General features: G+C 42.3%; 1 protein-coding gene across 9 annotated transcripts in view; it reads right to left on the bottom strand.

The window, feature by feature from the left end:
• The window catches only part of prr12a (proline rich 12a), a 246,672-nt gene that overhangs the window by 60,703 nt on the left and 158,412 nt on the right, over positions 1–27,557 (bottom strand). Inside the window, exon 12 of one of the 9 annotated variants that reach the window (XM_055176536.2) lies at positions 18,125–27,517. The exons of the other annotated variants lie outside the window; for them this stretch is intronic. Within the exon in view, the coding sequence (XP_055032511.2) occupies positions 27,513–27,517 (5 nt within the window). The 3' untranslated portion in view covers positions 18,125–27,512. Of the gene's footprint in view, positions 1–18,124; positions 27,518–27,557 lie in introns of those variants that run through there. 9 annotated transcript variants of the gene reach the window in all.

The following is a 27,557-nucleotide window of genomic DNA, read 5'->3' as shown; positions in this document are numbered from 1 at the left end:
GTGAGAAATTGTTCTGTCAATGAAGTCAAAAATTGTTATTCTTATGTAGCTTTATAGTTACTGGATTAGCCTTCAGCAAACATGTTTGCCTATTTTTGGATAAGAGAAGTTAAAGTATCATTGTCAAAATTTGTTATGTTGCAGTTTCAAAATGACAATACCAGTGTTGGGTAAGTTACTCAAAAAAGTAATTAATTACTAGTTACTAATTACATCTTCAATCGTGTAATTAAATTACTTTACAAATTACTCCAAAAAGTATTTAATTATTACTAATTACTTTCTAAATCCTACTAATTACTTTCTAAATCCTACAAGGATAGGCTTGAAATGGCTAGAAGAAACAATATATAAAAGTACATCAATTATTCTGGTCGCACTTTAGGGTTCATTTCTCTCTATTAATTAACTATTAACTACGTTTGCCTCAATATACGCCAACTACTGCTTATTAATACTAAAGTAGTTGTTTATTTTAAGTATTTGTAGAAATGGGGAGGGTTAAGGGTGTAGAATAAGGTTTTGCAGAATCAGGCATTAATATGTGCTATTTAAGTAGGCCTACTAAAAAACAGTCAACATCTCGGTAATATTAATGCTGATAATCAACCAGTTAATAGTGAGAATTGTAAACTAAAACCATGTTAAATCCACTTTTTATTATAGTATACATAATTGTTCTACAGTCCATAGACAGTATTTAGTTACATCAGATGTAACTGTAATTCGATTACAAGAAAAATAAGAGTAATCCCTTACATTACTTTTTCAAGTAATTAAATTACAGTAACAAATTACTTAATAACTATTTACACCCAACACTGGACAATACAGAGAACACTTAGATTAAAAAATAGTTTATAAAGCTTAAAAAATAGTTTAAAAAATATCAACAGGGGACCAAGTTTTGAAACCCCTATGCTAAGCCCCCAATGTCTACAATGTCTGGCTCCGCCCCTGCAATACGGGTGTGTGGGGTTCTGTTAATGCTTATTTTGATAGTGGTGTGCCGTATGATTTTTTACTTATCAAAAGTGTGCCGTGGCAAAAAAAAGGTTGGGAAACACTGTTCTATATAATCGTGTTATGCTTGTTAGGGCCCGAGCACCGAGGAGCAGGCCAGAATGGCCTGCACCGAAAGGTGCGAAGCCCTATTGTTTTTGCTCGGATTTATTCTTTTTTTTTTTTTTTTTTTTTTTTATTATTATTATTTTTATTTTTTTTAACACTTTTGGGCATTTTGGGTGCCTTAACATACTCGAAAACTCTTGAAATTTGGCACAGACGTCAGAGTCCTCCGTCATTGCGAACGGGCAAAGGCTGGAACACGGGCGTGGCACGGGGGCTCTGTAGCGCCCCCTGTAATGCAAAAACAAACAGGAGTGCGCAGATCGGGCAAACATGTACGCACATTTACGAAAGTTGGTACACATATAGATCTCACCGAACAACTTTCGCCCTCTAACATTTTAGCTCCGCCCAACAGGAAGTCCGCCATTTTGGATTGTTTAAAAAATGCATGCCGTGAACTTTTGAATACTCCTCCTAGGGGATTCATGCAAATGACACCAAACGTGGTGATCATGATGTCAAGACATTGGACTTGCTAAATTGCGAAGGGATTTTTGATATCTCGAACGGTGTTGCCATGGCGAAGCGGCAAAGTCATGGTGAAATCAGAGAAACAGGAAGTGTCTAATATCTATGGCAAAAAATATCTTATTGTGATGACACACGGGGTGTTTGTTCGTCTGAAGATTCCGATCACATCGATGCGCCTATTGTGACTCCTGGGTATAGCGCCACCACCAGGCGGCAGGAAGTGTGTCATTTACAAAGCTGGATTTTTTTGACAGTTCCAGGCAATGTTCTTTTAAGTACTCCTTCTAGAAAAATCATGCAATTGACACCAAAAGTGGTCAACATGATTCTGAGGCATAGTAGATGATAAATTGCGAAGGGATTTTTGATATCTCGAACGCTGTTCCCATGGCAACCTGTCAAACTTTACTTTCATTTTAAAGGCATATTTAAGCCTTACAGTTTCATGCAGTGAACTTTTAAATACTCCTTCTAGGATATTCATGCGATTGACACCAAAAGTGGTCAACATGATGCTGAGACATTGTAGATGATAAATTGCGAAGGGATTTTTGATATCTCGAATGTTGTTCCTATGGCAACGCGACAAATTTTACTTTCATTTTAAAGGCTTATTTAAGCATTACAGTTGCATGCGATGTTTTTTTAAATACTCTTTCTAGGTAAATAATGTTATTGACACCAGAAGTGGTCAACATGATGCTGAGACATTGTAGATGCTAAATTGCGAAGGATTTTTGACATCTCGAACGCTGTTCCCATAGCAACACGTCAAACTTTACTTTTATTTCAGGCATATTTAAGGCTCTTGGCGTGCTTAGATTAAATTTAAATTTGGCACACACATCAGAGTTGTCGGCTGTTAAGTGTTGACAAAAAGGTCAGATAAAGGTGTGTCTATTTAGTGTCTCACTAGCGCCCCCGTTTGTCTAAAATGTGGGGTTTCTTTTACCTACAGTACCTAAATGGATCAGTAGCAACATGAAATAGTCCACTGATATTTACCCACTTGATGCCCTTGCCCACCGTGCATCGTTTTTTCGGAGGCACCGTGTAGCGGTAAAAAAACGTGCGAGGGCCCGCCATCGCTGCTTGCAGCTATATTTTTTAAATGTATTTAAATTGTTTAGTTAATTATAATGCATTTACTCCAAGTAAATTGTAATGTTGGCTTTTTTCAGCTTACGCCTAGCTTGACTGAGCTCGTGGCACAGCTGTGAGCTAACAGTTAAGGTTAGAGATATTTTATTAGGGCCCGAGCACTAATAAAAGGTGCGAAGCCCTATTGTTTTTGCTCGAATTTATTATTAGGGCCCGAGCACCGAGGAGCAGGACAGAATGGCCTGCACCGAAAGGTGCGAAGCCCTATTGTTTTTGCTCGAATTTATTATTAGGGCCCGAGCACCGAGGAGCAGGCCAGAATGGCCTGCACCGAAAGGTGCGAAGCCTTATTGTTTTTTTTTTTTAACACTTTTGGGCATTTTGGGTGCCTAAACATACTCGAAAACTCTTGAAATTTGGCACAGACGTCAAAGTCGTCCGTCATTGCGAACGGGCAAAGGCTGGAACACGGGCGTGGCAAAGGAGCTCTGTAGCGCCCCCTGTAATGCAAAATAAAACATTGGTGCACAGATCGGGCAAATATGTACGCACATGTACGAAAGTTGGTATGCATATAGATCTCATCGACCCGAACAACTTTCGCACTCAAACCTATTAGCTCCGCCCAACAGGAAGTCGGCCATTATGGATTGTTTCAAAAACGCATGCGGCGAACTTTTAAATACTCCTCCTAGGGGATTCATGCGAATGACACCAAACGTGGTGATCATGATGTCGAGACATTGTACTTGCTAAATTGCGAAGGGATTTTTGATATCTCGAACGGTTCTGCCATGGAGAGGCGACAAATTTGTGGCGAAATCAGAGAAACAGGAAGTATCTAATATCTAAGGCAAAAAATGTTTTATTGTGATGCCAAGCGAGGCATTTGTTCGTCTGAAGATTCCGATCGCATCGATTTGCCTATTGTGAGTCTCAGGTATAGCGCCACCACCAGGCGCCAGGAAGTGTGTTAGTCATGAACTTTTAAATACTACTTTTAGAGAATTCATACGATTGACCCCAAACGTGGTGAACATGATGCTGAGACATTGGACTTGCTAAATTGCGAAGAGATTTTTGATATCTCGAACGGTGTTGCCATGGCGAGGCAACAAATTCATGGCGAATTCAGAGAAACAGGAAGTGTCTAATATCTAAAGCAAAAAATGTCTTATTGGGATAAAAACGCAGTGTGTATGTTCGGCCAAGGACTCCGATCGCATCGATGTGCCCACCGTGAGTCTCGGGTACAGCGCCACCAACAGGCACCAGGAAGTGTGGCAGTCACAAAAGGCGGATTCCTTGACAGTTGCATGCGGTGAACCTTTAAATACTCCTCCTAGGACCTTCATGCGACCGACACCAAAAGTGGCCAACACGATGCCGAGACACTGCAGATGACAAACTGCGAAGGGATTTTTGATATCTTGAACGCTGTTCCCATGGCAACGCCCCAAACTTTACTTTTATTTCAGGCATATTTAGGGCTCTTGGCATGCTTAGATTAACCTAAAAGTTGGCACACACATCAGAGTTGTTGGCTGTTAAGTGTTGACAAAAAGGTCAGATAAAGGCGTGTCTCTTAAGTGGCTCACTAGCGCCCCCGTTTGTCTAAAATGTGGGGTTTCCTTTACCTACAGTCCCCAAATGGGTCAGTAGCAACATAAAATAGTGCACTGATATTTACCCACTTGATGCACTTGCCCACCGTGCATCGTTTTCTCGGACGCACCATGTAGCGGTAAATAACCGTGCGAGGGCCCGCCTTTGCTGCTTGCAGCTATATTTAGGGCCCGAGCACCGAGGAGCAGGCCAGAATGACCTGCACCGAAAGGTGCGAAGCCCTATTGTTTTTGCTCGGATTATTATTAGGGCCCGAGCACCGAGGAGCAGGCCAGAATGGCCTGCACCGAAAGGTGCGAAGCCCTATTGTTTTTGCTCGAATTTATTAGGGCCCGAGCACCGAGGAGCAGGCCAGAATGGCCTGCACCGAAAGGTGCGAAGCCCTATTGTTTTTGCTCGGATTATTATTAGGGCCCGAGCACCGAGGAGCAGGCCAGAATGGCCTGCACCGAAAGGTGCGAAGCCCTATTGTTTTTGCTCAAATTTATTATTTTTTTTTTTTTATTTTTATTTTTATTTTTTTTAACACTTTTGGGGATTTTTGGTGCCTTAACATACTCGAAAACTCTTGAAATTTGGCACAGACGTCAGAGTCGTCCGTCATTGCAGAAAACCAAAGGCTGGACAACGGGCGTGGCACAGGGGCTCTGTAGCGCCCCCTGTAATGCAGAAGAAACCATTGATGCACAGATCGGGCAAAAATTTACGCACATGTACGAGAATTGGTACGCTTATAGATCTCATCAACCCGAACAACTTTCGCCCTCTAACATTTAAGCTCCGCCCAACAGGAAGTCGGATATTTTGCATCGTTTAAAAAATGCATGCGGTGAACTTTTAAATACTCCTTCTAGGGGATTCATGCGAATGACACCAAATGTGGTGATCATGATGTCGAGACATTGTACTTGCTAAATTGCGAAGGGATTTTTGATATCTCGAACGGTCCTGCCATGGCGAGGCGACAAATTTGTGGCGAAATTAGAGAAACAGGAAGTGTCTAATATCTAAGGCAAAAAATGTCTTATTGTGATGCCAAGCGAGGCATTTGTTCGTCTGAAGATTCCGATCGCATCGATGTGCTTATTGTGAGTCTCAGGTATAGCGCCACCACCAGGCAGCAGGAAGTGTGTTAATCATGAACTTTTAAATACTTCTTTTAGGGGATTCATGCGATTGACACCAAACGTGGTGAACATGATGCTGAGACATTGGACTTGCTAAATTGCGAAGGGATTTTTGATATCTCGAACGGTGTTGCCATGGCGAGGCGACAAATTCATGGCGAATTCAGAGAAACAGGAAGTGTCTAATATCTAAAGCAAAAAATTTCTTATTGGGATAAAAACGCAGTGTGTATGTTCGGCCAAGGATTCCGATCGCATCGATGTGCCTATTGTGAGTCTCGGGTATAGCGCCACCAACAGGCACCAGGAAGTGTGGCAGTCACAAAAGGTGGATTTTTTGACAGTTGCATGCGGTGTACTTTTAAATACTCCTCCTAGGATTTTCATGCGATTGACACCAAAAGTGGTCAACATGATGCTGAGACATTGTAGATGATAAATTGCGAAGGGATTTTTGATATCTCGAATGCTGCTCTCATGGCAACACGTCAAACTTTACTTTCATTTTCAGGGATATTTAAGCACTTGGCATGCACTTTGGGTGCCTTAACATGCTCGAAAACACCAGAAATTTGGCACAGACCTCAAAGTCGTCGGCCATTAGGACCGGGCAAACGCTGGAACACGGGTGTGGCAGTAGGGCTCTGTAGCGCCCCCTGTAATGCAAAAAAAATATTGGTGCACAAATCGGGCAAACATGTACGCACATGTACGAAAGTTAGTACGTATATAGATCTCATCGACCCGAACAACTTTCACAATCAAACCTATTAGCTCCGCCCCACAGGAAGTCGGCCATTTTGGATTGTTTAAAAAATGCATGCGGTGAACTTTTGAATACTCCTCCTAGGGGATTCAAGCAAATGACACCAAACGTGGTGATCATGATGTCAAGACATTGGACTTGCTAAATTGCGAAGGGATTTTTGATATCTCGAACGGTGTTGCAATGGCGAAGCGGCAAAGTCATGGCGAAATCAGAGAAACAGAAAGTGTCTAATATCTAAGGCAAAAAATATCTTATTGTGATGACACGCGGAGTGTTTGTTCGTCTGAAGATTCCGATCGCATCGATGTGCCTATTGTAAGTCTCGGGTATAGCGCCACCACCAGGCGCCAGGAAGTGTTGCAGTCACAAAGGTTGATTTTTTTGACAGTTCCATGTGATGTTCTTTTAAATACTCCTCCTAGAATGTTTATGCGATTGACACCAAAAGTGGTCAACATGATGCCAAGACATAGTAGATGATAAATTGCGAATGGATTTTTGATATCTCGAACGTTGTTCACATGACAACGCTTCAAACTTTACTTTCATTTTAAAGGCATATTTAAGCCCATGCAGTGAACTTTTCAATACTCCTTCTAGGATATTCATGCGATTGACACCAAACGTGGTCAACATGATGCCGAGACATTGGAGATGATAAATTGCGAAGGGATTTTTGATATCTCAAACGCTGTTCCCATGGCAACGCGTCAAACTTTTTACTTTCATTTTAAAGGCTTATTTAAGCCTGACAGTCGCATGCAATGTTCTTTTTAATACTCCTTCTAGGGAAATAATGCAATTCACACCAGAAGTTGTCAACATGATGCTGAGACATTGTAGACGCTAAATTGCGAAGGAATTTTTGACATCACTAACGCTGTTCCCATGGCAACGTGTCAAACTTTACTTTTATGTCAGGCATATTTAAGGCTCTTGGTGTGCTTAGATTAACTTTAAATTTGGCACACACATCAGATTTGTCGGCTGTTAAGTGTTGACAAAAACGTCAGATAAAGGCGTGTCTATTTAGTGGCTCACTAGCGCCCCTGTTTGTCTAAAATGTGGGGTTTCTTTTACCTACAGTACCTAAATGGGTCAGTAGCAGCATGATATTTACCCACTTGATGCACTTGCCCACCGTGCATCATTTTCTCGGAGGCACCGTGTAGCGGTAAACAAACGTGCGAGGGCCCGCCATCGCTGCTTGCAGCTATATTTAGGGCCCGAGCACCGAGGAGCAGGCCAGAATGGCCTGCACCGAAAGGTGCGAAGCCCTATTGTTTTTGCTCAAATTTATTAGGGCCCGAGCACCGAGGAGCAGGCCAGAATGGCCTGCACCGAAAGGTGCGAAGCCCTATTGTTTTTGCTCGAATTTATTATTTTTTTTTTTTTTTATTTTTTTCAACACTTGTGCTAATTTGGGAGCCTTAACATACTCGAAAAGTCTTGAAATTTGGCACACACGTCAGAGTCGCGTGCCACTAGGCTCATGCAAAGGCTGGAATACGGGCGTGGCAAGGGAGCTCTGTAGCGCCCCCTGTAATTCAAAAACAAACATTGGGGCACAGATCGGGCAAAAATGTACGCACATGTACGAGAGTTGGTACACATATAGATCTCATCGACCCGAACAACTTTCGCCCTCTAACATTTAAGCTCCGCCCAACAGGAAGTCCGCTATTTCGGATTGTTAAAAAAATGCATGCGGTGAACTTTTGAATACTCCTTCTAGGGGATTCATGGGATTGACACCAAACGTGGTGATCATGATGTCGAGACATTGTACTTGCTAAATTGCGAAGGGATTTTTGATATCTCGAACGGTTCTGCCATGGCGAAGCGACAAAGTCATGGCGAAATCAGAGAAACAGGAAGTGTCTAATATCTAAGGCAAAAAATGTCTTATTGTGATGACACGCGGGGTGTTTGTTCGTCTGAAGATTCCGATCGCATCGATGTGCCTATTGTGAGTCTCGGGTATAGCGCCACCACCAGGCGCCAGGAAGTGTGTCAGTCACAAAGGTGGATTTTTTTGACAGTTCCATCCGATGTTCTTTTAAATACTCCTTCTAGGATATTCATTCGATTGACACCAAAAGTGGTCAACATGATGCTGAGACATTGTAGATGATAAATTGCGAAGGGATTTTTGATATCTCGAATGCTGTTCCCATGGCAACGTGTCAAACTTTACTTTCATTTTAAAGGCATATTGAAGCCTTTCAGTTCCATGCAGTGAACTTTTAAATACTCCTTCTAGAATATTCATTCGATTGACACCAGAAGTGGTCAACATGATGCTGAGACATTGGAGATGCTAAATTGCGAAGGAATTTTTGACATCTCGAACGCTGTTCCCATGGCAACGCGTCAAACTTTACTTTTATTTAAGACTTTTTTAAGGCTCTTGGCGTGTTTGGATTAACTTTAAATTTGGCACACACATCAGAGTTGTTGGCAGTTAAGTGTTGACAAAAAGGTCAGATGAAGGCGTGTCTATTTAGTGGCTGACTAGCCCCCCCCCCCCCGTTTGTCTAAAATGTGGGGTTTCTTTTACCTACAGTCCCCAAATGGGTCAGTAACAACATTAAATAGCCCACTGATATTTACCCACTTGAGGCCCTTGCCCACCGTGCATCGTTTTCTCGGACGCACCGTGTAGCGGAAAAATAACGTGCGAGGGCCCGCCATCGCTGCTTGCAGCTATATTTTTTATTATTATTATTATTTTTTTTTTTATTTTTTTTAACACTTTTGGACATTTTGGGGGCCTTAACATACTCGAAAACTCTTGAAATTTGGCACAGACGTCAGAGTCGTCCGTCATCGCCGAAAGCCAAAGGCTGGACCACGGGCGTGGCAAGGGAGCTCTGTAGCGCCCCCTGTAATTCAAAAACAAACATTGGGGCACAGATCGGGCAAAAATGTACGCACATGTACGAGAGTTGGTACACATATAGATCTCATCGACCCGAACATCTTTCGCATTCTAACCTATTAGCTCCGCCCAACAGGAAGTCGGCCATTTTGGATTGTTTAAAAAATGCATGCGGTGAACTTTTGAATACTCCTCCTAGAGGATGCATGCGATTGACACCAAAAGTGGCGAACATGATGTCGAGACATTGGACTTGCTAAATTGCGAAGGGATTTTTGATATCTCGAACGGTTCTGCCATGGCGAGCCGACAAAGTTGTGGCGAAATCAGAGAAACAGGAAGTGTCTAATATCTAAGGCAAAAAATGTCTTATTGTGATGCCATGCGGGGTGTTTGTTCGTCTGAAGATTCCGATCGCATCGATGTGCCTATTGTGAGTCTCGGGTATAGCGCCACCAGCAGGCGCCAGGAAGTGTGTCAGTCACAAAGCTGGATTTTTTTTTAAGTTCCATGCAATGTTCTTTTAAATACTCCTTCTAGGATTTTCATGCGATTGACACCAAAAGTGGTCACCATGATGCCGAGACATTGTAGATTATAAATTGCGAAGGGATTTTTGATATCTCAAACGCTGTTCCCATGGCAACGCATCAAACTTTACTTTCATTTTAAAGGCATATTTAAGCCTTTCAGTTGCATACAGTTAACTTTTAAATACTCCTTCTAGGATTTTCATGCGATTGACACCAAAAGTGGTCACCATGATGCCGAGACATTGTAGATGATAAATTGCGAAGGGATTTTTGATATCTCAAACGCTGTTCCCATGGCAACCTGTCAAACTTTACTTTCATTTTAAAGGCATATTTAAGCCTTTCAGTTGCATACAGTTAACTTTTAAATACTCCTTCTAGGATTACTAGAATACTCTTGACGTGCTTAGTTGAACTTTAAATTTGGCACACACACTAGTGCCCCTGTTTGTCTAAAATGTGGGGTTTCTTTTACCTACAGTCCCCAAATGGCTCAGAAACAACATTAAATAGCCCACTGATATTTTATCCACTTGATGCCCTTGCCCACCGTGCATCGTTTTCTCGGACGCACCGTGTAGCGGTAAAAAAACGTGCGAGGGCCCGCCATTGCTGCTTGCAGCTATATTTAGGGCCCGAGCACCGAGGAACAGGCCAGAATGGCCTGCACCGAAAGGTGCGAAGCCCTATTGGTTTTGCTCGGATTATTATTTTTATTATTATTATTATTATTATTTTTATTTTTTTTTTATTTTTTTTAACACTTTTGAACATTTTGGGGGCCTTAACATACTCGAAAACTCTTGAAATTTGGCACACACGTCAGAGTTGTCCGTCATCGCCGAAAGCCAAAGGCTGGAACACGGGCGTGGCAGGGGGGCTCTGTAGCGCCCCCTGTAATGCAAAAACAAACAGTAGTGCACAGATCGGGCAAAAATGTACGCACATGTATGAAAGTTGGTACACATATAGATCTCATCGACCCGAACAACTTTCGCCCTCTAACATTTAAGCTCCGCCCAACAGGAAGTCGGCCATTTTGGATTGTTTAAAAAATGCATGCGGTGAACTTTTGAATACTCCTCCGAGGGGATACATGGGATTGACTCCAAACGTGGTGATCATGATGTCAAGACATTGGACTTGCTAAATTGCGAAGGGATTTTTGATATCTCGAACGGTTCTGTCATGGCGAGGCGACAAACTTATGGCGAAATCAGAGAAACAGGAATTGTCTAATATCTAAGGCAAAAAATGTCTTATTGTAATGACATGCGGGGTGTTTGTTCGTCTGAAGATTCCGATCGCATCGATATGCCTATTGTGACTCCCGGTTATAGCGCCACCACCAGGCGCCAGGAAGTGTGTCAGTCACAAAGGTAGATTTTTTTGACAGTTCCATCCGATGTTCTTTTAAATACTCCTTCTAGGATTTTCATGCGATTGACACCAAAAGTGGTCAACATGATGCCGAGACATTGTAGATGATAAATTGCGAAGGAATTTTTGACATCTCGAACGCTGTTCCCATGGCAACGCGTCAAACTTTACTTTCATTTTAAAGGCATATTTAAGCCTTTCAGTTGCATACAGTTAACTTTTAAATACTCCTTCTAGGATTTTCATGCGATTGACACGAAAAGTGGTCAACATAATGCAGAGACATTGTAGATGATAAATTGAGAAGGGATTTTTGATATCTCGAACGCTGTTCCCATGGCAATGCATCAAACTTTACTTTCATTTTTACACATATTTAAGGCTGACAGTTACATGCTGTGAACCTTTAAATACTTCTCGTATGGGATTCATGCGATTGACACCAGAAGTGATCAACATGATGCCGAGACATTGTAGATGATAAATTGCGAAGGAATTTTTGACATCTCGAACGCTGTTTCCATGGCAACGCGTCAAACTTTACTTTAATTTCAGGCACGTTTAAGGCTCTTGGCGTGCTTAGTTGAACTTTAAATTTGGCACACACATCAGAGTTTTCGGCTGTTAAGTGTTGACAAAAAGGTCAGACATAGGCGTGTCTCTTAAGTGGCTCACTAGTGCCCCTGTTTGTCTAAAATGTGGGGTTTCTTTTACCTACAGTCCCCAAATGGCTCAGAAACAACATTAAATAGCCCACTGATATTTTACCCACTTGATGCCCTTGCCCACTGTGCCTCATTTTCTCGGACGCACCGTGTAGCGGTAAAAAAACGTGCGAGGGCCCGCCATTGCTGCTTGCAGCTATATTTATTATTATTTTTATTTTTTATTTTTTTTTTTTAACACTTTTGGGCATTTTGGGTGCCTTAACATACTCGAAAACTCTTGAAATTTGGCACAGACGTCAGAGTCGTCCGTCATTGCGAAAGGGCAAAGGCTGGAACACGGGCGTGGCACGGGTGCTCTGTAGCGCCCCCTGTAATGCAAAAAAACCCATTGATGCACAGATCGTGCAAACATGTTAGCACATGTACGAGAGTTGGTACACATATAGATCTCATCGACCCGAACAACTTTCGCCCTCTAACATTTAAGCTCCGCCCAACAGGAAATCAGCTATTTTGGATTGTTTAAAAAATGCATGTGTTGAACTTTTGAATACTCCTCCTAGAGGATGCATGCGATTGACACCAAAAGTGGTGAACATGATGTCAAGACATTGGACTTGCTAAATTGCGAAGGGATTTTTGATATCTCGAACGGTTCTGCCATGGCGAGCCGACAAAATTGTGGCGAAATCAGAGAAACAGGAAGTGTCTAATATCTAAGGCAAAAAATGTCTTATTTTAATGACACGCGGGGTGTTTGTTCATCCGAAGATTCCGATCGCATCGATGTGCCTATTGTGACTCCCGGGTATAGCGCCACCAGCAGGCGCCAGGAAGTGTGTCAGTCACAAAGCTGGATTTTTTTGAAAGTTCCATGCAATGTTCTTTTAAATACTCCTTCTAGGATTTTCATGCGATTGACACCAAAAGTGGTCACCATGATGCCGAGACATTGTAGATGATAAATTGCGAAGGGATTTTTGATATCTTAAACGCTATTCCCATGGCAATGCGTCAAACTTTACTTTCATTTTAAAGGCATATTTAAGCCTTTCAGTTGCATACAGTTAACTTTTAATTACTCCTTCTAGGATTTTCATGCGATTGACACGAGAAGTGGTCAACATGATCCTGAGACATTGTAGATGCTAAATTGCGAAGGAATTTTTGACATCTCGAACGCTGTTCCCATGGCAACACGTCAAACTTTACTTTTATTTCAGGCATATTTAAGGCTCTTGGCGGGCTTAGATTAAATTTAAATTTGGCACACACATCAGAGTTGTCGGCTGTTAAGTGTTGACAAAAACGTCAGATAAAGGCGTGTCTATTTAGTGGCTCACTAGCGCCCCCGTTTGTCTAAAATGTGGGGTTTCTTTTACCTAAATGGATCAGTAGCAACATTAAATAGTCGACTGATATTAACCCACTTGATGCACTTGCCCACCGTTCATCGTTTTCTCAGAGGCACTGTGTAGCTGTAAAAAAAAGTGTGAGGGCCCGCCATCGCTGCTTGCAGCTATATTTTTAGGGCCCGAGCACCGAAAGGTGCGAAGCCCTATTGTTTTTGCTCGGATTATTATTTTTATTATTATTATTATTTTTTTTTTATTTTTTATTTTTTTACGTTTCGGGGCAATTTGGGGGCCTTAACATACTCAAAAACTCTTGAAATTTTGCACAGACATCAGAGTCGTCGGCCATCAGGTCCGGGCAAAGGCCGGACCACGGGCGTGGCAAGGGAGCTCTGTAGCGCCCCCTGTAATTCAAAAACAAACATTGGGGCACAGATCGGGCAAAAATGTACGCACATGTACGAGAGTTGGTACACATATAGAACTCATCGACCCGAACAACTTTCGCCCTTAAACCTATTAGCTCCGCCCAACAGTAAGTCGGCCATTTTTGATTGTTTCAAAAACGCATGTGATGAACTTTTAAATACTCCTCCTAGGGGATTTATGCGATTGACACCAAACGCGGTGAACATGATCTCGAGACATTGTACTTGCTAAATTGCGAAGGGATTTTTGATGTCTCGAACGGTTCTGCCATGGCGAAGCGACAAAGTCATGGCGAAATCAGAGAAACAGGAAGTGTCTAATATCTAAGGCAAAAAAATGTCTTATTGTAATGATACGCAGGACGTTTGTTCGTCTGAAGATTCCGAACGCATCGATGTGCCTATTGTGAGTCTCGGGTATAGCGCCACCACCAGGTGCCAGGAAGTGTGTCAGTCACAAAGGTGGATTTTTTTGACAGTTCCATCCAATGTTCTTTTAAATACTCCTTCTAGGATTTTCATGCGATTGACACCAAAAGTGGTCAACATGATGCCGAGGCATAGTAGATGATAAATTGCGAAGGGATTTTTGATATCTCCAACGCTGTTCCCATGGCAACGCGTCAAATTTTGTTTAATTTTAGGCATGTTTAAGGCTCTTGGCGTGCATAGATTAACCTAAAACTTGGCACACACATCAGAGTTGTCGACTGTTAAGTGTGCACAAAAAGGTCAGACATAGGCGTGTCTCTTAATTGGCTCACCAGCGCCCCCGTTTGTCTAAAATGTGGGGTTTCTTTTACCTACAGTCCCCAAATGGGTCAATAACAACATGAAATAGCCCACTGATATTTACCCACTTGATGCACTTGCTCACCGTGCATCATTTTCTCGGAGGCATCGTATAGCGGTAAAATAACGTGCGAGGGCCCGCCATCGCTGCTTGCAGCTATATTTTTTATTATTTTTTTTTTATTTTTTTTTTATGTTTCGGGGCAATTTGGGGGCCTTAACATACTCAAAAACTCTTGAAATTTTGCACAGACGTCAGAGTCGTTGGCCATCAGGTTTGGGCAAAGGCTGGACCACGGGCGTGGCAAGGGAGCTCTGTAGCGCCCCCTGTAATGCAAAAACAAACATTGGGGCACAGATCGGGCAAAAATGTACGCACATGTACAAGAGTTGGTACGCATATAGATCTCATCGACCCGAACAACTTTCGCACTCTAACATTTAAGCTCCGCCCAACAGGAAGTCGGCTATTTTGGATTGTTTCAAAAATGCATGTGGTGAACTTTTAAATTCTCCTCCTAGAGGATTCATGGGATTGACACCAAACGTGGTGATAATGATGTCGAGACATTGTACTTGCTAAATTGCGAAGGGATTTTTGATATCTCGAACGGTGCCGCCGTGGCGAGTCAACAAAGTTGTGGCAAAATCAGAGAAACAGGAAGTGTCTAATATCTAAGGCAAAAAAGTTCTTATTGTGATGCCAAGCGGGGTGTTTGTTCGCCTGAAGATTCCGATCGCATCGATGTGCTTATTGTGAGTCTCGGGTATAGCGCCACCACCAGGCGCCAGGAAGTGTGTCAGTCACAAAGGTGGATTTTTTTTACTGTTCCATCCGATGTTCTTTTAAATACTCCTTCTAGGATATTCATGCGATTGACACCAAAAGTGGTCAACATGATGCTAAGACATTGTAGATGATAAATTGCGAAGGGATTTTTGATATCTCAAACGCTGTTCCCATGGCAACGCGTCAAACTTTTTACTTTCATTTTAAAGGCTTATTTAAGCCTTACAGTTGCATGCAATGTTCTTTTAAATACTCCTTCTAGGGAAATAATGCGATTCACACCAGAAGTTGTCAACATGATGCTGAGACATTGTAGACGCTAAATTGCGAAGGGATTTTTGATATCTCGAACGCTGTTCCCATGGCAACGCCCCAAACTTGACTTTTATTTCAGGCATATTTAGGGCTCTTGGCGTGCTTAGATTAACCTAAAAGTCGGCACACACATCAGAGTTGTCGGCTGTTAAGTGTGCACAAACAGGTCAGACATAGGCGTGTCTCTTAAGTGGCTCACTAGCGCCCCCGTTTGTCTAAAATATGGGGTTTCTTTTACCTACAGTCCCCAAATGGCTCAGTAGCAACATTAAATAGCCCACTGATATTTACCCACTTGATGCCCTTGCCCACCGTGCATCGTTTTCTCGGACGCACCGTGTAGCGGTAAAAAAACGTGCGAGGGCCCGCCATTGCTGCTTGCAGCTATATTTTATTATTATTTTTTTTTTTTACGTTTCGGGGCAATTTGGGGGCCTTAACATACTCAAAAAATCTTGAAATTTTGCACAGACATCAGAGTCGTCGGCCATCAGGTCCGGGCAAAGGCCGGACCACGGGCGTGGCAAGGGAGCTCTGTAGCGCCCCCTGTAATTCAAAAACAAACATTGGGGCACAGATCGGGCAAAAATGTACGCACATGTACGAGAGTTGGTACACATATAGAACTCATCGCCCTGAACAACTTTCGCCCTTAAACCTATTAGCTCCGCCCAACAGGAAGTCGGCCATTTTTGATTGTTTCAAAAACGCATGTGATGAACTTTTAAATATTCCTCCTAGGGGATTTATGCGATTGACACCAAACGCGATGAACATGATGTCGAGACATTGTACTTGCTAAATTGCGAAGGGATTTTTGATATCTCGAACGGTTCTGCCATGGTGAAGCGACAAAGTCATGGCGAAATCAGAGAAACTTGAAGTGTCTTATATCTAAGGCAAAAAATGTCTTATTGTAATGATATGCAGGACGTTTGTTCGTCTGAAGATTCCGAACGCATCGATGTGCCTATTGTGAGTCTCGGGTATAGCGCCACCACCAGGTGCCAGGAAGTGTGTCAGTCACAAAGGTGGATTTTTTTGACAGTTCCATCCAATGTTCTTTTAAATACTCCTTCTAGGATTTTCATGCGATTGACACCAAAAGTGGTCAACAAGATGCGGAGGCATAGTAGATGATAAATTGCGAAGGGATTTTTGATATCTCCAACGCTGTTCCCATGGCAACTCGTCAAATTTTACTTTAATTTTAGGCATGTTTAAGGCTCTTGGCGTGCTTAGATTAACCTAAAACTTGGCACACACATCAGAGTTGTCGACTGTTAAGTGTGCACAAAAAGGTCAGACATAGGCGTGTCTCTTAAGTGGCTCACCAGCGCCCCCGTTTGTCTAAAATGTGGGGTTTCTTTTACCTACAGTCCCCAAATGCCTCAGAAACAACATTAAATAGCCCACTGATTTTACCCACTTGATGCCCTTGCCCGCCGTGCATCGTTTTCTCTGACGCACCGTGTAGCGGTAAAAAAAACGTGCGAGGGCCCGCCATTGCTGCTTGCAGCTATATTTTTTATTTTTATTTTTTTAACACTTTTGGCCATTTTGGGTGCCTTAACATACTCGAAAACTCTTGAAATTTGGCACAGACATCAGGGTCGTCCGTCATTGCGAACTGGCAAAGGCTGGAACACGGGCGTGGCACGGGGGCTCTGTAGCGCCCCCTGTAATGCAAAAAAAACCCATTGGTGCACAGATCAGACAAACATGTACGCACATGTATGAAAGTTGGTACGCATATAGATCTCATCAACCCGAACAACTTTCGCCCTCTAACATTTAAGCTCCGCCCAACAGAAAGTCGGCCATTTTAGATTGTTTAAAAAATGCATGCGGTGAACTTTTAAATACTCCTCCTAGGGGATTCATGCAAATAACACCAAACGTTGTAATCATGATGTCGAGACATTGTACTTGCTAAATTGCGAAGGGATTTTTGATATCTTGAATGGTGTTGCCATGGCGAGGCGACAAATTTATGGCGAATTCAGAGAAACAGGAAGTGTCTAATATCTAAAGCAAAAAATGTCTTATTGGGATGAAACGCATTGTGTATGCTCGGCCAAGGATTCCGATCGCATCGATGTGCCTATTGTAAGTCTCGGGTATAGCGCCACCACCAGGCGCCAGGAAGTGTTGCAGTCACAAAGGTTGATTTTTTTGACAGTTCCATGTGATGTTCTTTTAAATACTCCTCCTAGAATGTTTATGCGATTGACACCAAAAGTGGTCAACATGATGCCACGGCATAGTAGATGCTAAATTGCGAAGGGATTTTTGATATCTCGAACATTGTTCCCATGGCAATGCGTCAAACTTTACTTTCATTTCAAAGGCATATTTAAGCCCTTCAGTTGCATGCAGTGAACTTTTCAATACTCCTTCTAGGATATTCAATTTTTGACATCTCTAACGCTGTTCCCATGGCAACGTGTCAAACTTTACTTTTTTGTCAGGAATATTTAAGGCTCTTGGTGTGCTTAGATTGACTTTAAATTTGGCACACACATCAGATTTGTCGGCTGTTAAGTGTTGACAAAAACGTCAGATAAAGGCGTGTCTATTTAGTGGCTCACTAGCGCCCCCGTTTGTCTAAAATGTGGGGTTTCTTTTACCTACAGTACCTAAATGGGTCAGTAGCAGCATGACATTTACCCACTTGATGCACTTGCCCACAGTGCATCGTTTTCTCGGAGGCACCGTGTAGCAGTAAACAAACGTGCGAGGGCCCGCCATCGCTGCTTGTTAGGGCCCGAGCACCGAGGAGCAGGCCAGAATGGCCTGCACCGAAAGGTGCGAAGCCCTATTGTTTTTGCTCGGATTATTATTTTTAGGGCCCGAGCACCGAGGAGCAGGCCAGAATGGCCTGCACCGAAAGGTGCGAAGCCCTATTGATTTTGCTCGGATTATTATTTTTATTATTATTTTTTTTTTTTACGTTTCGGGGCAATTTGGGGGCCTTAACATACTCAAAAACTCTTGAAATTTTGCACAGACGTCAGAGTCGTCGGCCATCAGGTCCGGGCAAAGGCCGGACCACGGGCGTGGCAAGGGAGCCCTGTAGCGCCCCCTGTAATTCAAAAACAAGATACAGGAAGTGTCTAATATCTATGGCAAAAAATATCTTATTGTGATGCCATGCGGGGTGTTTGTTGGTCTGAAGATTCCGATCGCATCGATGCGCCTATTGTGACTCCCGGGTATAGCGCCACCACCAGGCGGCAGGAAGTGTGTCATTTACAAAGCTGGATTTTTTTGACAGTTCCATGCAATGTTCTTTTAAATACTCCTTCTAGAAAAATCATGCAATTGACAACAAAAGTGGTCAACATGATGCCGAGGCATAGTAGATGATAAATTGCGAAGGGATTTTTGATATCTCGAACGCTGTTCCCATGGCAACGTGTCAAACTTTACTTTCATTTTAAAGGCATATTTAAGCCTTACAGTTTCATGCAGTGAACTTTTAAATACTCCTTCTAGGATATTCATGCGATTGACACCAAAAGTGGTCAACATGATGCTGAGACATTGTAGATGCTAAATTGCGAAGGAATTTTTGACATCTTGAACGCTGTTCCCATGGCAACACGTCAAACTTTACTTTTATTTCAGGCATATTTAAGGCTCTTGGCGTGCTTAGATTAAATTCAAATTTGGCACACACATCAGAGTTGTCGGCTGTTAAGTGTTGACAAAAAGGTCAGAAATGTCTAAAATGTGGGGTTTCTTTTACCTACAGTCCCCAAATGGGTCAGTAACAACATAATATAGCCCACTGATATTTACCCACTTGATGCACTTGCCCACCGTGCATCGTTTTCACAGAGGCACCTTGTAGCGGTAAAAAACGTGCGAGGGCCCGCCATCGCTGCTTGCAGCTATATATATATATATTTTTTTTTTCAACACTTGTGCTAATTTGGGAGCCTTAACATACTCGAAAGTCTTGAAATTTGGCACACACGTCAGAGTCGCGTGCCACTAGGCTCATGCAAAGGCTGGAATACGGGCGTGGCAAGGGAGGTCTGTAGCGCCCCCTGTAATGCAAAAACAAATATTGGTGCACAGATTGGGCAGACATGTACGCACATATACGAGAGTTGGTACACATATAGATCTCATCGACCTGTACAACTTTCACAATCTAACCTTTTAGCTCCGCCCAACAGGAAGTCGGCCATTTTGGATTGTTTAAAAAATGCATGGGGTGAACTTTTGAATACTCCTCCGAGGGAATACATTGGATTGACACCAAACGTGGTGATCATGATGCCGAGACATTTTTCTTGCTAAATTGCGAAGGGATTTTTGATATCTCGAACGGTTCTGCCATGGCGAAGCGACAAAGTCATGGCGAAATCAGAGAAACAGGAAGTGTCTAATATCTAAGGCAAAAAATGTCTTATTGTGATGACACGCGGGGTGTTTGTTCGTCTGAAGATTCCGATCGCATCGATGTGCCTATTGTGACTCCCGGGTATAGCGCCACCACCAGGCGCCAGGAAGTGTGACAGTCACAAAGGTGGATTTTTTTGACAGTTGCATGCGATGCTATTTTAAATACTCCTTCTAGCATATTCATGCGATTGACTCCAGAAGTTGTCAACATGATGCCGAGACATTGTAGATGATAAATTGCGAAGGGATGTTTGATATCTCGAACGCTGTTCCCATGGCAACTCCGCAAATGTTACTTTTATTTCATGCATATTTAAGGCTCTTGGCGTGCTTATATTAACCTAAAAGTTGGCACACACATGAGAGTTGTCGGCTGTTAAGTGTGCACAAACAGGTCAGACAAAGGCGTGTCTCTTAAGTGGCTCACTAGCGCCCCCGTTTGTCTAAAATGTGGGGTTTCTTTTACCTACAGTCCCCAAATGGGTCAGTAACAACATTAAATAGCCCACTGATATTTACCCACTTGATGGCCTTGCCCGCCGTGCATCGTTTTCTCGGACGCACCGTGTAGCGGTAAAAAAACGTGCGAGGGCCCGCCATCGCTGTGCTTGCAGCTATATTTTTATTATTATTTTTATTATTATTTTATTTTATTTTATTTTTTTTCAACACTTTTGGACATTTTGGGTGCCTTAACATACTCGAAAACTCTTGAAATTTGGCACAGACGTCAGAGTCGTCCGTCATCGCAGAAAACCATAGGCTGAAACACGCTGTGGCACTGGGGCTCTGTAGAGCCCCCTGTAATGCAAAAACAAACATTGATGCACAGATCGGGCAAAAATGTATGCACATGTACGAGAATTGGTACACATATAGATCTCATTGACCTGAACAACTTTCACACTCTAACCTATTAGCTCCGCCCAACAGGAAGTCGGCCATTTCGTATTGTTTAAAAAATGCATGAGGTGAACTTTTAAATACTCCTCCTAGGGGATTTATACAAATGACACCAAACGTGGTGATCGTTATGTCAAGACATTGTACTTGCTAAATTGCGATGGGATTTTTTATATCTCAAACGGTTCTGCCATGGCGAGGCCACAAACTTGTGGCGAAATCAGAGAAACAGGAAGTGTCTAATATGTAAGGCAAAAAATGTCTTATTGTGATGACACGCAGGGTGTTTGTTCGTCTGAAGATTTCGATCGCATCGATGTGCCTATTGTGACTCCCGGGTATAGCGCCACCACCAGGCGCCAGGAAGTGTGTGAGTCAACTTCCTTAAACTCAACTGCAATAAATCAGAAATCATAATCATTGGTCCCAAATCACTCCTTCCCTCCTCCCAAGATTTCACTATATCTGTCGATGGCCATACAGTTGCCACCTCTCTCCAGACCCGAAATCTTGGCTTCATTTTTGACCCCACACTCACATTTAAGCCTCATATCCGTCACATCACCAAAACTGCCTTTTTCCACCTGCGAAACATTGCTTGTCTACGGCCCACTCTCTCCACATCTGCTGCTGAAACCCTCATCCATGCATTTATTACATCAAGACTCGACTACTGCAATAGCCTCCTATATGGTCTCCCTTCCACCGATTTACACAAGCTGCAATATGTTCAAAACTCTGCTGCCCGTCTCCTCACCCACACCCGCTCCAGAGACCACATCACCCCTGTCCTCCAACAGCTTCATTGGCTCCCTGTACAACAGCGCATTCATTACAAAGATCTACTCATCACCTACAAAGCCCTCAATAACTTAGCCCCTCCATACCTCAAAGACCTCTTACAGCATCACCGACCTATCCGAAGTCTCCGCTCTGCCGATTTAAACCTTCTCAGACCCATCATCAAATCAAAACACAGAACTTTGGGGGACAGAGCCTTCGCCATTGCTGCCCCTACCCTTTGGAACTCACTCCCTATCCACATCAGAAACTCGGACTCACCGACCACCTACAAAAAACTGTTAAAAGCCCACCTGTTTCATATGGCACACAACCTTAATTAGTACTCTCATTTTTTGTTTGTCTTTTTCATTTTGTAAAGCGTCTTTGCGTCCTTTGAAAAGCGCTATATAAGATTTATGTATTAGTCACAAAGGTGGATTTTTTTGACAGTTCCATGTAATGTTCTTTTAAATACTCCTTCAAGATTATTCATGCGAATGACACCAAAAGTGGTCAACATTATGCCGAGACATTGTAGATGATAAATTGCGAAGGGATTTTTGATATCTCGAACTTTGTTCCCATGGCAACGTGTCAAGCTTTACTTTCACTTTAAAGGCATATTTAGGCCTTACAGGTGCATGCGATGTTCTTTTAAATACTCCTTCTAGAATATTCAAGTGATTGACTCCAGAAGTGGTCAACATGATGTCGAGACATTGTAGATGATAAATTGCGAGGGGATTTTTGATATCTCGAACGCTGTTCCCATGGCAACGCCCCAAATTTTACTTTTATTTCAGGCATATTTAAGGCTCTTGGCGTGCTTATATTAACCTAAAAGTTGGCACACACATGAGAGTTGTCAGCTGTTAAGTCTTGACCAAAAAGGTCAGACATAGGCGTTTCTCTTAAGTGGCTCACTAGTGCCTCCGTTTGTCTAAAATGTGGGGTTTCTTTTACCTACAATCCCCAAATGGGTCAGTAACAACATTAAATAGCACATTGATATTTACCCACTTGATGCCCTTGCCCACCGTGAATCGTTTTCTCGGACGCACCATGTAGCGGTAAAAAAACGTGCGAGGGCCCGCCATCGCTGCTTGCAGCTATATATATATATATATATTTTTTTAACACTTTTGGGCATTTTGGATGCCTTAATATACTCGAAAACTCTTGAAATTTGGCACAGACATTAGAGTCGTCCGTCATTGCGAACAGACAAAGGCTGGAACACAGGCGTGGCACAGGGGCTCTGTAGCGCCCCCTGTAATGAAAAAACAACTTTCGCCCTCTAACATTTTGGCTCCGCCCAACAGGAAGTCCGCCATTTTGGATTGTTTAAAAAATGCATGCAGTGAACTTTTGAATACTCCTCCTAGGGGATTCATGCAAATGACACCAAACGTGGTGATCATGATGTCAAGACAGTGGACTTGCTAAATTGCGAAGGGATTTTTGATATCTCGAACGGTGTTGCCATGGCGAAGCGGCAAAGTCATGGCGAAATCAGAGAAACAGGAAGTGTCTAATATCTAAGGCAAAAAATGTCTTATAGTGATGACACGCGAGGTGTTTGTTCGTCTGAAGATTCCGATCTCATCGATGTGCCTATTGTGAGTCTCGGGTACAGCGCAACCACCAGGCGCCAGGAAGTGTTGCAGTCTCAAAGGTTGATTTTTTGACAGTTCCATGTGATGTTCTTTTAAATACTCCTCCTAGAATGTTTATGCGATTGACACCAAAAGTGGTCAACATGATGCCAAGACATAGTAGATGATAAATTGCGAAGGGATTTTTGATATCTCGAAAGTTGTTCCCATGGCAACGCGTCAAACTTTACTTTCATTTTAAAGGCATGTTTAAGCCCTTCAGTTGCATGCAGTGAACTTTTCAATACTCCTTCTAGGATATTCATGCGATTGACACCAAACGTGGTCAACATGGTGCTGAGACATGGTAGATGATAAATTGCGAAGGGATTTTTGACATCTTGAACGCTGTTGCCATGGCAATGCATCAAAGTTTACTATTATTTCAGGAATATTTAAGCCTCTTGGCATGCTTAGATTAACTTCAAATTTGGCCACACATCAGCGTTGTCAACTGTTAAGTGTTGACAAACAGGTCAGACATAGGTGTGCCTCTTAAGCTGCTCACTAGCGCCCCCGTTTGTCCAAAATGTGGGGTTTCTTTTACCTACAGTCCCCAATTGGGTCAGTAACAACATAAATAGTCCACCGATATTTACCCACTTGATGCACTTGCCCACCATGCATCGTTTTCTCGGAGGCACCGTGTAGCGGTAAAAAAACGTGCGAGGGCCCGCCATCGCTGCTTGCAGCTATATTTTATTTATTTTTTTAATTATTATTTTTATTTTTTTAACACTTTTGGGCATTTTGGGTGCCTAAACATACTCGAAAACTCTTGAAATTTGGCACAGACGTCAAAGTCGTCGTCATTGCGAACGGGCAAAGGCTGGAACACTGGCGTGGCAAAGGAGCTCTGTAGCGCCCCCTGTAATGCAAAATAAAACATTGGTGCACAGATCGGGCAAACATGTACGCACATGTACGAAAGTTGGTACGCATATAGATCTCATTGACCCGAACAACTTTCGCACTCAAACCTATTAGCTCCGCCCAACAGGAAGTCGGCCATTTTGGATTGTTTCAAAAACGCATGCGGTGAACTTTTAAATACTCCTCCTAGGGGATTCATGCCAATGACACCAAACGTGGTGATCATGATATCGAGACATTGTACTTGCTAAATTGGGGATTTTTGATATCTCAAACGGTCCTGCCATGGCCAGGCGACAAAGTTGTGGCGAAATCAGAGAAACAGGAAGTGTCTAATATCTAAGGCAAAAAATTTCTTATTGTGATGCCAAGCGGGGCATTTGTTCGTCTGAAGATTCCGATCGCATCGATGTGCCTATTGCGAGTCTCAGGTATAGCGCCACCAATAGGCGCCAGGAAGTGTGTCAGTCATGAACTTTTAAATACTTCTCCTAGGGAATTCATACGATTGACACCAAACGTGGTGAACATGATGCTGAGACATTGGACTTGCTAAATTGCGAAAGGATTTTTGATATCTCGAACGGTGTTGCCATGGCAAGGCGACAAATTCATGGCGAATTCAGAGAAACAGGAAGTGTCTAATATCTAAAGCAAAAAATGTCTTATTGGGATAAAAATGCAGTGTGTATGTTCGGCCAAGGATTCCGATCGCATCGATGTGCCTATTGTGAGTCTCGGGTAGAGCGCCACCAACAGGCACCAGGAAGTGTGGCAGTCACAAAAGGGGGATTTTTTGATAGTTGCATGCGGTGTACTTCTAAATACTCTTTCTAGGATTTTCATGCGATTGACACCAAAAGTGGTCAACATGATGCTGAGACATTGTAGATGCTAAATAGAGAAGGGATTTTTGATATCTCGAACACTGTTCCCATGGCAACGCCCCAAACTTTACTTTTATTTCAGGCATATTTAGGGCTCTTGGCATGCTTAGATTAACCTAAAAGTTGGCACACACATGAGAGTTGTCAGCTGTTAAGTGTGGACAAAAAGGTCAGACATAGGCGTGTCTCTTAAGTGGCTCACTAGCGCCCCCGTTTGTCTAAAATGTGGGTTTTTTTACATACAGTCCCCAAATGGGTCAGTAACAACATAAAATAGTCCACTGATATTTACCCACTTGATACACTTGCCCACCGTGCATCGTTTTCTCGGAGGCACCGTGTAGCGGTAAATAAACGTGCGAGGGCCCGCCATTGCTGCTTGCAGCTATATTTTGTTTTATATCTTTTATAAGAACATGTTGTGCTTTTTCTTAAATGCGTTATATTTAAAAAAAATACAAGTTTACTCCAAGTATTGCAATGTATGTGCGGTTTGTTCAGCTTCCTCCTATCAAAATTACATTAACATTTTAAAGTAGACCGTTTAAAGGCCATTCTGAATAAATAACTGTTGTATATTTATTGTTACTTCTTTCAGATCCTTTTCTAGGTGTGTCTAGATGTTTTCTATTGGCTAAAGAGTAAAAGTATTACTTGGTTCATATTTTCACAGCCACCAGAATCAGAAGTGCGTGCTCAAAAGGGGAATAGCATGTTGGTCTCTTCAATGCAATGATAAATAAAATAGTTATAACTAATTAAATGGTCAGATCTTACTTTGACTTGATGTACAGTTTGCTCGAGGTCAGAACACAGCTCATTCATACAAATCAAACAGTGACACTGGCTATATGTCTGCTTTCTTTTTATAGCAATAAAAGCATATATATATATATATATATATATATATATATAAAGCAAAGACAACTATAAGATAATCCTTTAGGAGCCAGTAAAACATCTACAGTTACAGCAGTAAACATACTTGTGATGGGGTAAGAAAAACGAGTACAGTGTAGATATGAATTATGGTATCTTAAGCACTTCTCTTATTATTGTCTTGTTCTTCATTTTTTTTCTAGTGAATTCCACAGGGCGTGCAGGTTTAAATAAGGAGACTTGGAGTAGGTACAAATTGAGCTTTTACACATAAGCTTGCAGCAGAATATTCATGTCACATACAACTGGTGCTAAACCACATCTTAAGACCACTTTCTAATGTATGTGCCATAAACTGGTGTCGCAAATATTTAGTGCTGACGTGAATATTAGATCGCCATTCTTTTGAAAGAAATTACAGACACTTTGAATTAAAGTGGTATGAATACTTAATTCACTGAAACATCTTGCATGAACAGAAGTTACTGCATTCACAGAACTTCTCAAACATATCCTAGCAGTATATATGCAACAATATTTAAAACCTAATGTCCATTCATAGACAGCCCATACCAGATTTTGGATTCCATTTCTCTCATAGAGGCAGCAATCAGCTTACACCCCAGGGGCCGGTTGCACCAGCTAGACATAAAAAGTTGGGTATAAGCACTATGTCAGGCTTAACTACATACGGCTTTTTGAAAAAATGTCACGCCCGTTGCAGCATCTAATACTACGACCAAGCTCAGCTACGCTCTCCTTCTAGATGCATGTGTAACGTAAAGACACATCAAATGTGCACATTAACTAAACGAACGCCTTTCTCGTTTGCACAAAATGTATTAATTTGGCAATTAATTCTAACAATTCTGAATAAAAACAAAATAAAATGAAGCTTTTAATATTTTTTATAGTCTGTCTTTCTTTGTAAATATTAAGTATTATATGATATATAAGAATTTATTGGTGAATTACTTATCACTCTGCATGCATGAAAGCCCACTGCTCGCCTGTGCATTATATGCACCAACGTCTACTCAATTTAAATATTTTTATTTTGCCATTGAAACAAGTCAAGACTTTATACTTAAGCCTACCTTTGACTAGACGTAAGATTTAGTCTCTGACGTATGGTGTGCCTAGATGGTGCAACAGGTAAATTCTACATAGGACAAAATGCGTATTTTAAGTTCAGATTAGCTTAGCAACCGGCCCAAGATAATTTACAAATCAAGAATTACTCTTGGTCGCACTGCATGACCTGGTCTGGTATTTTATGGGCTGGGTGTCATTGCCTTTGAATGCTGTAATGGTACTTCAGCATGTACCTGAAGCATTGGTGAGGTATTGGTGTTCTGTTCTTCCACCCTACAGCCGCAGATGTGTGTAGATCTTTTGTGGGCTCTTCATTTGTGCCAAGAACATGGCAAAAGTTTCTGCACTACACTTGACCCTCTGAACTGCAAACATGATGGGATTTTTGTGTATTGGCATGGTGAACAACAACAGCTTTTTTCTAAAGGCCATGCTATTGTATGCGAATGAGCTGTCCAGTGTGTAGTTGTGACGTTGACAAGCTGAGCGATAATACTTTTTCTGATGCTGCTGTTTACTGCATTGTAGCATGCCTCTGTGAAACTGACAATCTCGGGTAGGAGCTGCTGGTTTGTGGTTGGCAGTATGGATCACGGTCTGCGACTCATGAGGAGCTGGGCTGGAGACATGAAGAGGTTGTCAACAGGTGTGTTCCTATACTGTACCAAAATGAGATAGGGATCAGTCATGAGGGCCAAT

Source organism: Misgurnus anguillicaudatus, chromosome 4, assembly GCF_027580225.2.
Source record: "Misgurnus anguillicaudatus chromosome 4, ASM2758022v2, whole genome shotgun sequence".
In the NCBI taxonomy this organism is placed as follows: Eukaryota; Metazoa; Chordata; class Actinopteri; order Cypriniformes; family Cobitidae; genus Misgurnus; species Misgurnus anguillicaudatus.
Note: the sequence above shows the minus strand (reverse complement) of the source record. Positions and strands in the feature narration are given on the sequence as shown.